We start from the raw sequence: 12,799 nt of genomic DNA on the forward strand, positions 1-12,799 counted from the left end.
AACAGTCCTTGAAGGACTCACAGGTCCCATAGGTGCTAGATAAGCCCATGAGTTTACAGGGAGTTAGCTTGGGGCTGGGTACCAGTAGGGTGCACAGGCCGCCAGGCAGCAGCTTGGCTGGTTTATTACTGGAACACTCTTCCCCACTCCTCCTCCCCAGGGAGGCTGGCTCTGAGCCAGCATCGCCTGCACCAGCCCACCCGCCAGGAGGCGCCTGTGGGGCCACTCAAGCTCCAAACATTCTTCTGGGAAAGGGTGTTCCTGGAATCAATTCCGGTCTGGCTTCTCACAGCAGCAGGAATAGAGCTCAGTGTCTGGCCTGCCAGGTCAGCTTCCAGGTTTGAAGGTCAAGTGCAACCAGGTCTCTCCAGGGCCCAGCAGCACACCCTCCATCTGGACAGGGGAGGAGCCAACTCCCTGGAGAGGCCACAGATAGTGCCCCAGAGGGTGGTTTCAGGGTTACGCCTAGTACCCCTGGGGCCCCTTGGGGAGCCCCTGTAGTGGGACAAGGGTGGTGACATTGGGCATCCCAGCCTCTCCCTCCAGAATGCTCCCTGCCACCACCTGCCCCTAGGAGGCCTGAGCACCCCCAGTGGCGCAGACTGAGAATTTCTGGGCCTGAGGAGCCTTCACAGTGATCTGGAGTTTCCAGCCCTGCAGGGGAGCTGTGCATGTGTGTGCTTCGGGGGCAGAGGCCTGACAGACTGCCAAGAGGCCATGCCCAGTTCCACTGCCTTTATTCACAGACCCTCACACTCCCCAGCCACACAGACACTTGGCTTTCAGAGGGCACAGGAAGAAAAAGGGGCCCTGGTGACCCTCCCAGCACACCCCCGAGCCAGGATAGACCCAGTAGCAGCACCTCAGGGTCAGCCTGGGTGCACATGCCCATGGGGACACTGTGGCTGCAGACACCAGGAGGCCAGGCCTGATTGCTGGGGACCCCTTTGGGGGCCCGGCAGTATCCTAGGCCCAGGGAGCTGGTGCTAAGTCAGGGAAGGGGCCAGGCTAGATGATGGGGGTGGGGGTGAGAAACTCCCCAGCATGTCCAGGCCACAGGAGCAGCAAGGGTCTTCGGGGGACCCAAGTTGGATGAGGTGGGGCTGCCCTTGTCCTGTGTACTGGCCACTTCAAAGACAAAACTAGCCCAGTCTCAGCAGCCTGGGGGGCAACAGAGGCTCATTCTTCTCCCCTCCTGATCCTGCAGTGGCCAGGGACAGAGGGGTGAAGGGAGAGGAGAGGTCAGGTCAGGTCCCCTCGGGGCCAGGCAGCTTCAAAGATGCAGCCAGGTGGCTGGGGGAGGGTGGGAAGGTAGGCAGGGCCCAGACCCCCATGATGGGGGCAGCTTGAGACCCCCAAGAGGAAGGAAGGGGGCTTGGAGAGGAGGGGCAGGCCTCAGCCATCAGTCACACTGGTCCTGGGGTCTGTAGCCTGCTGGAGCAAGAACCCCCATCCCAGGAGCAGGGCCAAGGGCCAGGAGGGAACCGACACCTGGCACCCTGATCTTCCAGAGGCCGTGGAGGGGCACCGGGTTCTCTAGGACTTCTTGGCATCCTGAGTGCTCCGGCGCTTCAGATCGCTCAGGTCAATGGGCTTGAAGGCTGCCAGGGAACAACTTGGTAGGGGGCAGGCACAGGACCCTCCAGCCCATATGGCCCAGACTGCCAGCCCAGCCCATCCCCAGGTCTGCCCACACTCACTCTTCAGGCTGGGGTTAGGGACCTTCTCCACGTACTCCTCCACCAGGCCCCGCTCACCACCTGGCACCTGGCTGCGCAGGTCTCGCTCCACACCCTGCCAGGCTGCAGAGGCAGAGGGCAGAGTGCTCAGAGCCCCATGCATACAGGGGGTGGCATCCGCACCAGGAGAGCGCCCGCCCTCAGCTCCTGCCCTCCCAGACCTTTTCTCCCTTAGAAGTGTCCTCCAAGCTCCCTCCACGGCCCTCTGCCCACCCCAGCCTCACTCACCCACAGACCTCGTCCCTGCTCCTCCAGGAGGCCTGTCCTTTCCCTACACGATGACCAGCACTGTAGTCAGAGGGACCCCTATGACCCTACCCCAGGCTTCCCGGAGCCTCAGGGGCAGCGCGTCCTCCTCAGCTGGGCCTTCACCTTTCCCACCTCATCCACAGGCCTCCCCAGCCCCAGCACACACGCACACTCCCCCAGCCCCAGACAACCCCCTGGCACTTCTGCAGCACACCCCCTCATGGCTAGGTGCACCCCCATCTCTCTTCAAAGGCTTCTCCCTTTCCCCAGCAAACTCCTCTAGTGCTGCCAGCACTGATGACTGGCTCCCACCACGGCCTCTATCGGGGCATGACCCACTCTCAACCCCTCCTACCGGGCTCCCCACAACATCAGAACCAGGTCTCCTCTCCACACAGGGTCCCCCCGGTCACACCCACCCGCCTGGGCTCTGAAGGCTTTGGATGTAGTGATGGGGTATCTTCGCCCTGGAGGGGCCGGGGCAGAGGCTGTAGGAGGTTCCTCGGAGCCTGGGTCCTGGGCTGGGGGCAGAGCTGACTCCGACAAGGACCAAGGACAGACAGGAGCCACATGTGGTGGGCACACCCACCTTCGTAAATGAAGCGCACGTTCTCCTCGTGGGCAGGGGTGAAGATCTCGCTGCTGCTGGGCGGGGAGCGGGGGCTGCTGGTCCTCTTGCCGTTGTACACGACTCTGGAGACGGGGGAGCTGGGGAACCCCCGCACATGAGGCAGGGCAGATAACAGGGTGGGAGACCACACCCCTGCCCCAGTGGAGGCCACCCCACCTGCCTGAAACCCACCTGGTCATCGCGGGGGCGTCTGATCCTAGTGCTCCGCCGCCAGATCCCCTCAGCCTCTGAAACAGAAGCCAGTGTAGGAGCAGGACTCAAACGGCCAACCTCTCCAGGGGTGGGACGAGGAAGGCACAGGGCACAGCTGCCTCCTCCCTTCAGATGTGAACAAAGTGCAGGTCCCCCTGACCACCAGGGAGTCCCCCACAGGTTGGGGTCCAGCCATGGGCAGCCAGTGGGCTCCAGGCAACCTTAGGAGGTAGCAGGGAGCTGGCCAGAGCCAGCCAGACACACGCATGACTTGAAGCAATTAAGCCCACTCAGTGGCCTTAGCTCTGCAAGATGCAGTCCTCAGCCTCAGCACCGGGACCACTGAGGCTGGGTCCCTCCCGTGGGCTGGGGGGGCCTGTCAGCATCCCTGATGTGGGACTGCCACTCACTGTAGCAGATGGTCTGCAGCCCCTGAGGAAACTGACCCTGCTCTCCCTGCTGCAGGGCTGGGCACGCAGCTTCTGCTGAGCCTTGATTTCCTGTCTGTAAAATGGGGATGAGCTTCCTAACAGTGATGCCTGCTCCCTAGCACCTACCCAGGCCCAGCTTCCTGGTTTCCTAGAACATGAGCCACATCAGTTCCCTGGAGATGGAACCAAACTCCAACTCTACCGGTGATCAGAGGGAGTGACCCTGGAGGAAGATGCTGGGCCTAACCTGGTGACTGGGACCCTGGGCTGCTGCCTGTTTATGGCCTCTCAGCCCAGGGGATTCCACAGCTCTGGGAAAGGGAGTCTATTTTGAGACTCGGACTCACACTGGCCAGCTGGAATGTCCCCACTCCAGCTGAGGACACACAACTCCAAGGTGGGGAAGCTGACAGGGCTGGTCTCCAGCCTGGCCTTGCTCTGGAGGGGGCAACTCTAGGTGCTCGGGGAGGGGAGTCTCAGGATTCCCAGGAGGGGGCTTTTGGCACAAGCAACTCCCCTGCCTACCCCTAGGGCCTGAGGCTCCAGATACTCCAGGCGACATGGCTGCAGCCCTCACAGAGGGCCATGAGCACTGAGTCCTCTCTGGCCCACTCCACCTCACGTCAACAGTCCAGCCCTCAAACACCACATGTGAACAGAAGCCCAGGACTCAAGGGCCAAACCAGCAAAGAGCAGAAAACCAGCTCCCAGCCCTGGAACTCTGTGCCCCACTCCAGGCCAGGAGTGGGGTCCAGGCAGAGCCTGGGGCTCCCTGCCTGTAACAGGACCCAGTTTGCTCACAAAGTCACCTCTCCTCTCCTGGACTCTGGGATCTCTCTGCCCACAGACCTACCAGGGACTCCAGCCCAGAACACCAGAGCACAGAGGGAAAGGCCTCTTTGGGCTGAGGGTCCCACAGGGACATGCTGCCTGCTGGGAAGCTCCCCTTAGAGAGAAAGGCAGAGCTCAGGTAACAGGTGGACCAGTCCCCTGCCCCACTCACTGCCAGCTCTAGCCACTGACCACCTGCTGCTTCAGGGGTACCTGCCTCCCAGCCTGCCCTCCCAAATGGCTCTTCTCCCTGGGCAGCCTCTGCCTCCAGTGGCCACTTGGCCTTTATGCAGCCATACCTTTGGCCTGGGGTCCTCCTGCAGTTTTAACTCCTGCCCCAAATACCACTGATGGCGCCCCACATCCTCTCAAGAAACTACCCTTCCGGGGCCCCCTTTGCTTTGCTACACACACACACACACACACACACACACACCCCTGCTGCATACACCTTAGCTGAATATACCTGCCACACACATGCCCACACACACCTGTCTGTACAGCCCTGCCCATACACACGCTGCACGTATCGATCTGAAAACAGCTGGTATGAAGCATGCGCTTGTATCCCAGCTACTCAGAAAGCTAAGGTGGGAGGACTGCTTGAGCCCAGGAGGTCAAGGCTGCAGTGAGCTAAAATTGTGGCACTGCACTCCAGCCCAGGCGACAGGGTGAGATGCTCTGTCTCAAATTAAAAAAAAAAAAAAAAAAAAGGCCAGGCATGGTGGCTCACACCTGTACTCCCAACACTTTGGGAGGCCCAGGTGGGTGGATCACCGAGGTCAGGAGTTCAAGATCAAACTGGCCAACATGGTGGAACCCCTTCTCTACTAAAAATACAAAAATTAGCCCGGCGTGGTGGCAGGTGCCTGTAATCCCAGCTACTATGGAAGCTGAGACAGGAGAATCACTTGAACCTGGGAGGTGGAGGTTGGAATGGGCCAAGATTGCGCCACTGCACCCTAGCCAGGGCTAGAGAGAAATTCTGTCTCAAAAAATATATATACAAAAAAATAAAACAGGCCAGGCAAAGTGGCTAACCTATTAAAATAGGCCTGTAATCCCAACACTTTGGGAGGCTGAAGAGGGATCACTTGAGCCCGAGTTCAAGACCAGCCTGGGCAACATGATAAAGTCCTATTTCTAACAAAAAATATAAAAATTTCGCCAGCAGTGGTGGCTGAGGTAAGTGGATTGCTTGAGCCTGGGAGGTGGAGGCTGTGGCACTGCACTCCAACCTGGGTGACAAAGTAAGACTGTCTCTAAATAAATAAATGTTTTTAAACCCCCTAAATAGAGCTGGGCGTGGTGACTCACGCCTGTAATCCTAGCACTTTGGGAGGCTGAGGTGGGTGGATCACCTGAGGTCAGGAGTTCAAGACCAGCCTGGCCTTCATGGTGAAACCTCATCTTTAAAAAAAATAAAAGTAAACCCCCTAAATATATCCACCTACTGTGTACCCATACATTTTTTTTTAGGTCAATAGGGAGTCCCATGTGCCTTCTCTTGCTAGGTGAAGACAGGTGCCCACTGTCCCCAATACCACAGTCTGTGTCCTGTAAGTCTTCCCAGACTCGAGGAGCCCTCTGACCTCTCCCTACCTCTTACTCTGGCTCAGCGACCCCCAGGGCCTCCAGCTGACCCCACCCCTGCACACTTAGACACAGGCTTTCCTGGACGTGCCAGCAGTTCCCAAGAGGTCAGTGGCCTGCTGTCCCCCTGGAAGCAGAAGAAACGGTTCTGCAGCTCACTCAGCCTCACTGCCTCCTGGGGCTCTGCCAAGGAGCTGGGTGCCAATTCTGACCCAAAAGGAATTTTCCATTAAAAATCAAGCATCTGTGCACACCCTATGACCCAGCCATTCTGCTCCTAGGTACACACACCCAAGATATGTACGAGGACAGCTGGAGAATCTCCACTTTTAATTACCCTAAGAGTGGCAGTGCACACCTGGCCTGTTCACATAAGGAAATCAGCAGCTGGAGGTGGGCACCACAGCACCTGTGGCAGAGACAGCACCGAGCACAGGGCAGGACCTGAGGGTGCACAGATAAGCCCTGGCACACACAGCACGAGAGGAGCCTGCGGAGGGCCGAGGTGCAGGCAGAAGGAGCCAGGGCCAGGATGGCAGCAGGGAGGACAGGAAGGAGCCCTCCATGGAGAGGGCTGGAGGTCAAGCGAGCTCTGGACCAAGAGATCACCGTGGACCTGCAATGAGAAAGCCTCCAACAGCCTCAGCAGGGCGGCCTAGCACAGTGGGGCACACAGCAGGGGGGAGGGCAGGAAGTGTGGCAGGCAGGCCGGATGGGCAGCAGGCTGGTGTCTGGCTAAGCAGACAGACCCCTGAGGCACAGCACACACACAGGGTCCCTGAGGTGGTGGTTTGGAGGGGACAGGCGCAGGGCAGGTGAGAGTGAGCAGGAGATAGTGGCACAGGCCCAGAGAAACGCCAGGGGCTGGAAAAGACCCACCTGAGGCAGTGGTCCTGGAGCTGGCAGGATCCTGACCCGTTGCTCAGCTGCCCAGGTAAAGGTGAGTGGCGGCCTAACCTAGGCCAACCATAGATGAAGGGCAGGAGGGAAGGGGCTCCATTCAGCCCAGAGAGACAGCTCTACTTCAGAGGTCTCAAGATCACACCCAGCCCGGCCCCCACGGCCTTCATCCTACCTGGGCCACCCCCAGGGTGAGAGCGGCAAGGAAGGGGCAGGCAAGGCCTGCCCCATTTTCCTTCCCTCTTTCAGTCAGAAACCAGGCTGAGCCTGCTGACCACCTGGCACGGCCCTGCACTCCTCAGTGGCTACACCACATCCCACTGCCTCTGAGAGTTTTCCTTCCTAGTTTTCACATTTCAGTATCTTTGAAACTGGGCTGCACCTGACTATTGCTAACACGTCAGAGTTTACCCGATGGCAGCTTTTCTTTCTCAGTATACTGCGAAACACAGCGGAGCTTATGATGGCTGGGGTCTCACATGGAAGGACCCTCAGTGACGCTCTCCTGGCCCAGGACTGCCCTTCCAGAGCTCCTCAGGCAATATGGTCTTTAGGTACTTTCTCTCCTTTCCCCCAAAGCCTTCCAGACCCCACACCACCCAACCCCGTGCTGGGACAACCTTTGGTTCCAGACCCCCCAGCATCAGGACAGGTGCACACGGATGTCTACATGATCTTCCTGATACCCTTTCCAAAGCTCACTTACCACTAGGGCTTCACCCAGGCCCTCTGCTGCCAACAAGCCCACTGTCCAACCCCAGCCTGTGTGATCAAGCACCACCTGCTACTCCACTCCTGCCCTGATCCCAAACACAGCCTTTGCCACAGGACCACCTGCTGCCAGCCACCCAGGGTACAGGCAACCCACACGTCTGTGCATTCTGCAGGATCTGACTGCCTGCTTCCGTGGCTATCCAGCCTACAGGGCCTGGCCTACTAGGGCTGCAGGTATTCCCGGGCTCTGCGGCCCCAGGCAAGCTCCTCTGAGCCTCAGCATCCACATCCAAAGTGATGCTCGCCTGCTCCAATGGGGAGAGAAGCACGGCCACAGAAAGCCAGCACCTCAGTGAGGTCTCTGTGGCTCCTTATCCAACATGACAATGGACAGGACAAGCATGTGCCATATCGTTCATCTGGATACTATTAAGAATGAAAGGGGACCAGGTGCAGTGGCTCATGCCTGTATTCCCAGCATTTTGGGAGGCTGAGGCAAGAGGATCACCTGAGGTCTGGAGTTCGAAACCAGCCTGACCAACATGGAGAAACCCTGTCTCTACCAAAAATGCAAAATTAGCCGGGGGTGGTAGTGGACACCTGTAATCCCATCTACTCAGGAGGCTGAGGCAGGAGAATCGCTTGAACCCAGGAAGCGAAGGTTGCAGTGAGCCAAGATTGTTCCATCGCACTCCAACCTGGGTGACAAGAGCAAAATTCCCTTAAAAAAAAAAAAAAAAAAAAATGGCCAGGCGCAGTGGTTCACGCCTATAATCCCAGCACTTTGGGAGGCCGAGGCAGGTGGAGTACGAGGTCAAGAGATCGAGACCATCCTGGTCAACAAAGTGAAACCCTGTCTCTACTAAAAATACAAAATTTAGCTAAGAATGGTGGTGTGCGCCTGTAGTCCCAGCTACTCGGGAGGCTTAGGCAGGAGAATTGCTTGAACCCAGAAGGCGGAGGTTGCGGTGAGCCGAGATTGTGCCATTGCACTCCAGCCTGGGTAACAACAGCGAAACTCCGTCTCAAAAAAATAAATAAAATAATGAAAGGGGCTGGGTGTGGTGAGTTAATCCTAGCACTTTGTGAGGCCAAGAGTTCAAGACTGCCCTGGCCAACATAGAAAAAGCCCCACCTTGGCTGGGTGTGGTGGCTCACACCTGTAATCCCAGCACTTTGGGAGGCCGAAGCGGGCGGATCACAAGGTCCGGAGATCAAGACCATCCTGGCTAACATGATGAAACCCATCCCTACTAAAAATATAAAAATTAGCTGGGTGTGATGGCATGCACCTGCAGTCCCAGCTACTCGGGAGGCTAAGGTAGGAGAATTGCTTGAACTCAGGAGGCGGAGGTTGAGGTGAGCCGAGATCGCACCATTGCACTCCAGCCTGGGTAACAAGAGCGAAACTCCAACTCGGAAAAAAAAAAAAAAAAAAAAAAAAAACAGCATCCCATGATCCACCTGCCTCGGCCTCCCAAAGTGCTGGGATTATAGGCGTGAGCCACCGAGCCCGGCCTTGTTTTTTTGTTTTTGTGAGTTTTTTTGTTTGTTTGTTTGTTTGTTTTGAAACAGAGTCTTACTCTATCACCCAGGCTGGAGTGCAATGGTGTATCTTGGCTCACTGCAATCTCCACCTCCCGGGTTCAAGAGATTCTCCTGTGTCAGCCTCCCAAGTAGCTGGAATTACAGGTGCTGACCACCATGCCCTGTTAATTTTTACATTTTTAGTAGAGATGGAGTGTCCCCGTGTTGGCCAGGCTGGTCTCGAACTCCCGACCTCACGATTTGCCCACCTCAGCCTCACAAAGTGCTGGGATTACAGGCATGAGCCACCGTGCCTGGCAGATGCTGCTGATTATTAAGCACAAAACAACTGTTCTCAGCAAACGGAAAAGTAGAACCAGCCCACTCTTAGGAGGTGGAGGCCCAGAAAAGCAATGGGGACTGAAAGAAAAGACTGCCGTCAGCCAGAGCAAACACCTGTCAGGAGCTGAGTGCAGGCAGCCACCGCGCTAGGCCCTTACACACACTGCCCACATCCCCACAGCTTGGCTGAAAAGAAGATACCCTGAGAACTCCCAGTTCAGCCCTGAAAGCCTGCCACCAAGCAGCCAAGCCCTCTCAGGGCCTCCAGGCCACAGCGGTTGGGCTTGGCCCGAAACTGCAGCCTGACTCCACTCTGCCTGTACCCCTGAAAGACCTCTCCCCACTGACATCCACATGGCTCTGCTCAGAGACTGGTTCTCCTTCCAGATAAGGAGGGGAGTCTTACTGGGTAGAACAACGTGTAACCTTTTTCCTCCAGGGGACGCAAGGGCTTCAGAGACTTCCTGATGGGGAGAGGACAGAACCCCAATCTCTGGCCTCCCAGTCCCAAATTCTTTTCCCTGCACAGCCACATGCCTAAGAAGAACATAATGGGAGGTGACACACCAGCAAGGTGACAATATTGTGAGGTTCCAGAGTTAGAATCGGTGACGCTCCTCTGGAGTTTCTGAGATTCACACTCTACTTTCTCTTCATGTTTTGTGTCCTTTTTCAGCCAAATGAGAAAATAATCTACTACACAAGCAGGCGCACGAGGACTCTGCTTTCACAGCTGCCACACTGGCAACTCTCGGTCCCTTGAAGACCCCCAGAGAAAGCCTCTAAGCGCTGCCCCACCTCCTCACCCTCTCCCCTGGGTGATGGCAGCAACAGACTGAGTGTGTGGTGCCCTCTTCCCCATCTTGATCCCACTCAAACCACAACCTCCCCTGACTTACGCCAATTCCTTAAGGATTAAGTAGGCCCCTACTTTCTTCACATCCTGCTTCCCACCCTCTCTAAATGTTCTCCCCACGTTCCACCCAAAAGTCCACTCCCTGGTCCCCATCTCAGGGCCTTTGCTCAACGTGTCTTCTCTGCCCAAAACTATCCCTCATCCTTGGGGGTCTAGCTGAAATACCATCTTCCCGGCCACGACTACCCTGGGGCAGGACGGAGAGCAGCACAGCCCATGCCCCATATGGCTGCCGCCCCCTCAGCCCTGTGCTCCTGCGGAGGCGCCCCTGCGGCCACAACCACCGCCCAGTGAGAGCCCCGAAGGCGGGCGGAGGCCCCGTCCCCCTCGTTAGGCCCAGTCCTGTCAGGCCCAGCACCACCGTCCAGGGAGACGGGAACCAAGGCAAGGCCGGAAAATGGGCAAAAGAAAGCGGACGGCCGGGCCCGCGGCGCTCCGAGTCGGAGGCATCCTCAGGCACGTGCCCTCCGGAGACCCGGAAAGCGGAGCTCTGTCAGCCCCCGCGGCGGCAGAAGGCGGTCCCATCGCGAGCGTCCGGCCGCGTTGGGTCCGCGGCCCCTGCCCTGGCCCGGTAGGGAAAGGCGCTCCGCCTGAGCCGCGCCCTCCCCACGCGCGCTCTTGGGCGCCCCACGGGCCGCGCCCTCCTGCAGGTGCCGGGAGGAGAACGCAGGCCCCTCCCTCGAACCCCGGCCGCTGGGCCACACCCCCGCGCCGCGGCCCAGCCCGGCCTGGCTGGGCACCCGCGACCGCGCGGCGACACCAGGGCGGGGCCCAGCCACGCCCGCCCCGCCCCGTCCCGCCGCCCGACGCCGCACCCGCCTCACCTCACCCCGACCCGCCGCAGCCGCCGCCGCCGCCGCCTATCCAGCTGGGAGGCCCCGCCGGAAGTGACGCCACCGTCGGCTGCGCAGGCGCAGGCGCAGCGTGATACCACGTGACGGCCCGGCGGGCGGGGGCGGCTGGGGTTCCCCTGCGGGGTCGCGGCGCGTGTAGGTGGCTGTGGGTCTGCCCGGCCTGGACGGTGAGCGCCGCCGGCCACATGCAGCGGCCGGAGCCCAGTAATCAGGCCACCACCACTGGCTCGTGAGTCACGTTTATTGAAAAAGTAAAAAGTGTCACAGTAAAAAATTCACCTGGAGACAAAGCCAGGCCTGGGAGTGGTGGCGAGGAAGTGGAGGGACGGGTCCGGCCGCCCCTGGCCCATGGATGGGGCATTTGCTGGCCCCTGGGCGACACGCAGCTTCTCCAGGGCCCCGGGCGGGCAGGACTGGCTCAGTCCATGGTGGTCCCTTTGAAGAGCTCCACTAGCTCCTTGAAGTCCGGGTCGATGAGGTCGGAGGGCAGGTCGCCATCGTCGTTGGCTGCGTCCCTGTCCGCTCCCAGGGAGATGAGGTACCTGGGGTGCAAAGGTCGCCCTGTCTGAAGCGGGGAGGAGCCTGGAGAGTGCTCACCCCCCCGACACAGAGGGGCAGACTCCTGGGGTCACATGTGTGTTCCCCACCTTGGGGTTCCGAGGCCCGGGTAGGGTAAGGAGGAAGAAACCTGGCCAGCTTTTCCACTTGGCTCCATTGAGGACAAGAGCAGAAACAGGATTTCAGAAGCTTTTAGGGCTTTCAGGATAGTTGCCAGGGCCACCTTCTGGGGCCCATATCCTGGGGGCCCACTGAGGCCTGCAGGGGTCAGGTTCAAGCCTGAGTAGACTCAGGCTCCCTCACCTGGCTATGTCGGGGTATCCATCGCTGCAGGCAATGTGCAGGGGTGTCCAGCCTGCCTCATCTCGCTGGTGAATGTCAGCCCCGTATTTGACCAGCAGCTTCACACATTCCAGATTTCCAGAGAGCACGGCTTCATGCAAGGCGGCCAGGCCTGGGCAGAGAGGACCGGAGGGGTCAAGACTGAACTCCAGGTCGGATCCTCCTTGCTGGCCTCCCCCCACCACCCCACAGCCCCTGGCCAGCTCCTCTAAGGCTTGCTCACCTGAGGGGTGGATGGTGGCCAGGGAGACTTTCTGAGCCCGGATGAAGCGCCCCACCTGCTCCAGGTCACCCTGACGGATGTGGTCCAAGAACAGAACATCGTTAGGGAAACGCACGCTGCGATCAGCCAACATCCGCCGCCGACGCTCCCGTGGGCTATAGCGGGCATAGCGGGCAGTTCTGCTAGGCATCTTGGGTGCTGTGGGGCAGGCTGCCCCTGGGGACCCTGCTGCACTGGGGTGAATAATGTTTCCAGCCCCAACCAGATCTGCTCAAGGGCTCCTGTCGGACTCACCCTTGCCTCTGACTTGCTTATATAGGGCTCAGGGGGCTATATAAAGCTGCATGGTCATCCTCCCCAGCGCCAGGGGCTGAAACTGAGCTGCACACACCCTCCCCTCCCCGGCGCCCCAGATCATGTTTAGTGACTCATCTTTCAGCCCACCTGTCACCATGCCCAGCCAAGGGTCAGACCATTCCTGCCTGTCGCTCCCTGCCCCACAGCTGGATCAAGAAGGTGCCTTACCGAGGGCAGGAGGAGGCATCAGTTCAGAGCCCATGAGATGGCCAGGAACATGAGATCAAGGGCATAGCAGGTGCCAAGGTCAATGGAAGGGTCTGTTCTCTACCTCCTGGAAAGTGAGGGTGGCCACTCCTTCCACATCTGTAGAAGCACAGGTCCACTATGCCGTGGGGAAGCAGGCCTGAGCCCTATCCATCTCCCTACCGGTCAGTTTTCACCTTCCAGCATGGCTTGC

General features: G+C 58.9%; 2 protein-coding genes and 1 pseudogene across 5 annotated transcripts; all 3 read right to left on the reverse strand.

The window, feature by feature from the left end:
* Positions 1-720: 720 nt before the first annotated feature.
* On the reverse strand, positions 721-10,954 carry MCRIP1 (MAPK regulated corepressor interacting protein 1). 4 transcript variants are annotated; one of them, XM_078374977.1, is made up of 6 exons: positions 10,890-10,954; positions 6,546-6,623; positions 2,791-2,846; positions 2,578-2,696; positions 1,701-1,802; positions 721-1,601 (listed from the first exon to the last, which is right to left on the reverse strand). In XM_078374977.1, exons 3-6 carry the CDS (start codon positions 2,796-2,798, stop codon positions 1,537-1,539), a joined length of 294 nt encoding a protein of 97 aa, XP_078231103.1. In that variant the 5' UTR covers positions 2,799-2,846; positions 6,546-6,623; positions 10,890-10,954; the 3' UTR covers positions 721-1,536. The 4 variants fall into 4 exon arrangements, with proteins under 4 accessions (XP_078231103.1, XP_035158016.1, XP_078231102.1 ...); XM_035302125.3 differs by lacking the exon at positions 10,890-10,954 and adding an exon at positions 9,556-9,824; XM_078374976.1 differs by lacking the exon at positions 6,546-6,623 and having other exon boundaries at positions 10,895-10,954.
* Positions 3,450-4,358, reverse strand: LOC144582915 (uncharacterized; annotated as a pseudogene).
* A 189-nt stretch (positions 10,955-11,143) lies between the features above and the next one.
* PPP1R27 (protein phosphatase 1 regulatory subunit 27) lies at positions 11,144-12,328 on the reverse strand. The gene is made up of 3 exons (XM_002764142.6): positions 12,043-12,328; positions 11,781-11,931; positions 11,144-11,461 (listed from the first exon to the last, which is right to left on the reverse strand). The coding sequence occupies exons 1-3, from the start codon at positions 12,230-12,232 to the stop codon at positions 11,338-11,340; spliced, it is 465 nt and encodes a 154-aa protein (XP_002764188.1). The 5' UTR covers positions 12,233-12,328; the 3' UTR covers positions 11,144-11,337.
* Between the last annotated feature and the right edge of the window lie 471 nt (positions 12,329-12,799).

Source organism: Callithrix jacchus, chromosome 5 (assembly GCF_049354715.1).
Source record: "Callithrix jacchus isolate 240 chromosome 5, calJac240_pri, whole genome shotgun sequence".
Lineage (NCBI taxonomy): Eukaryota > Metazoa > Chordata > Mammalia > Primates > Cebidae > Callithrix > Callithrix jacchus.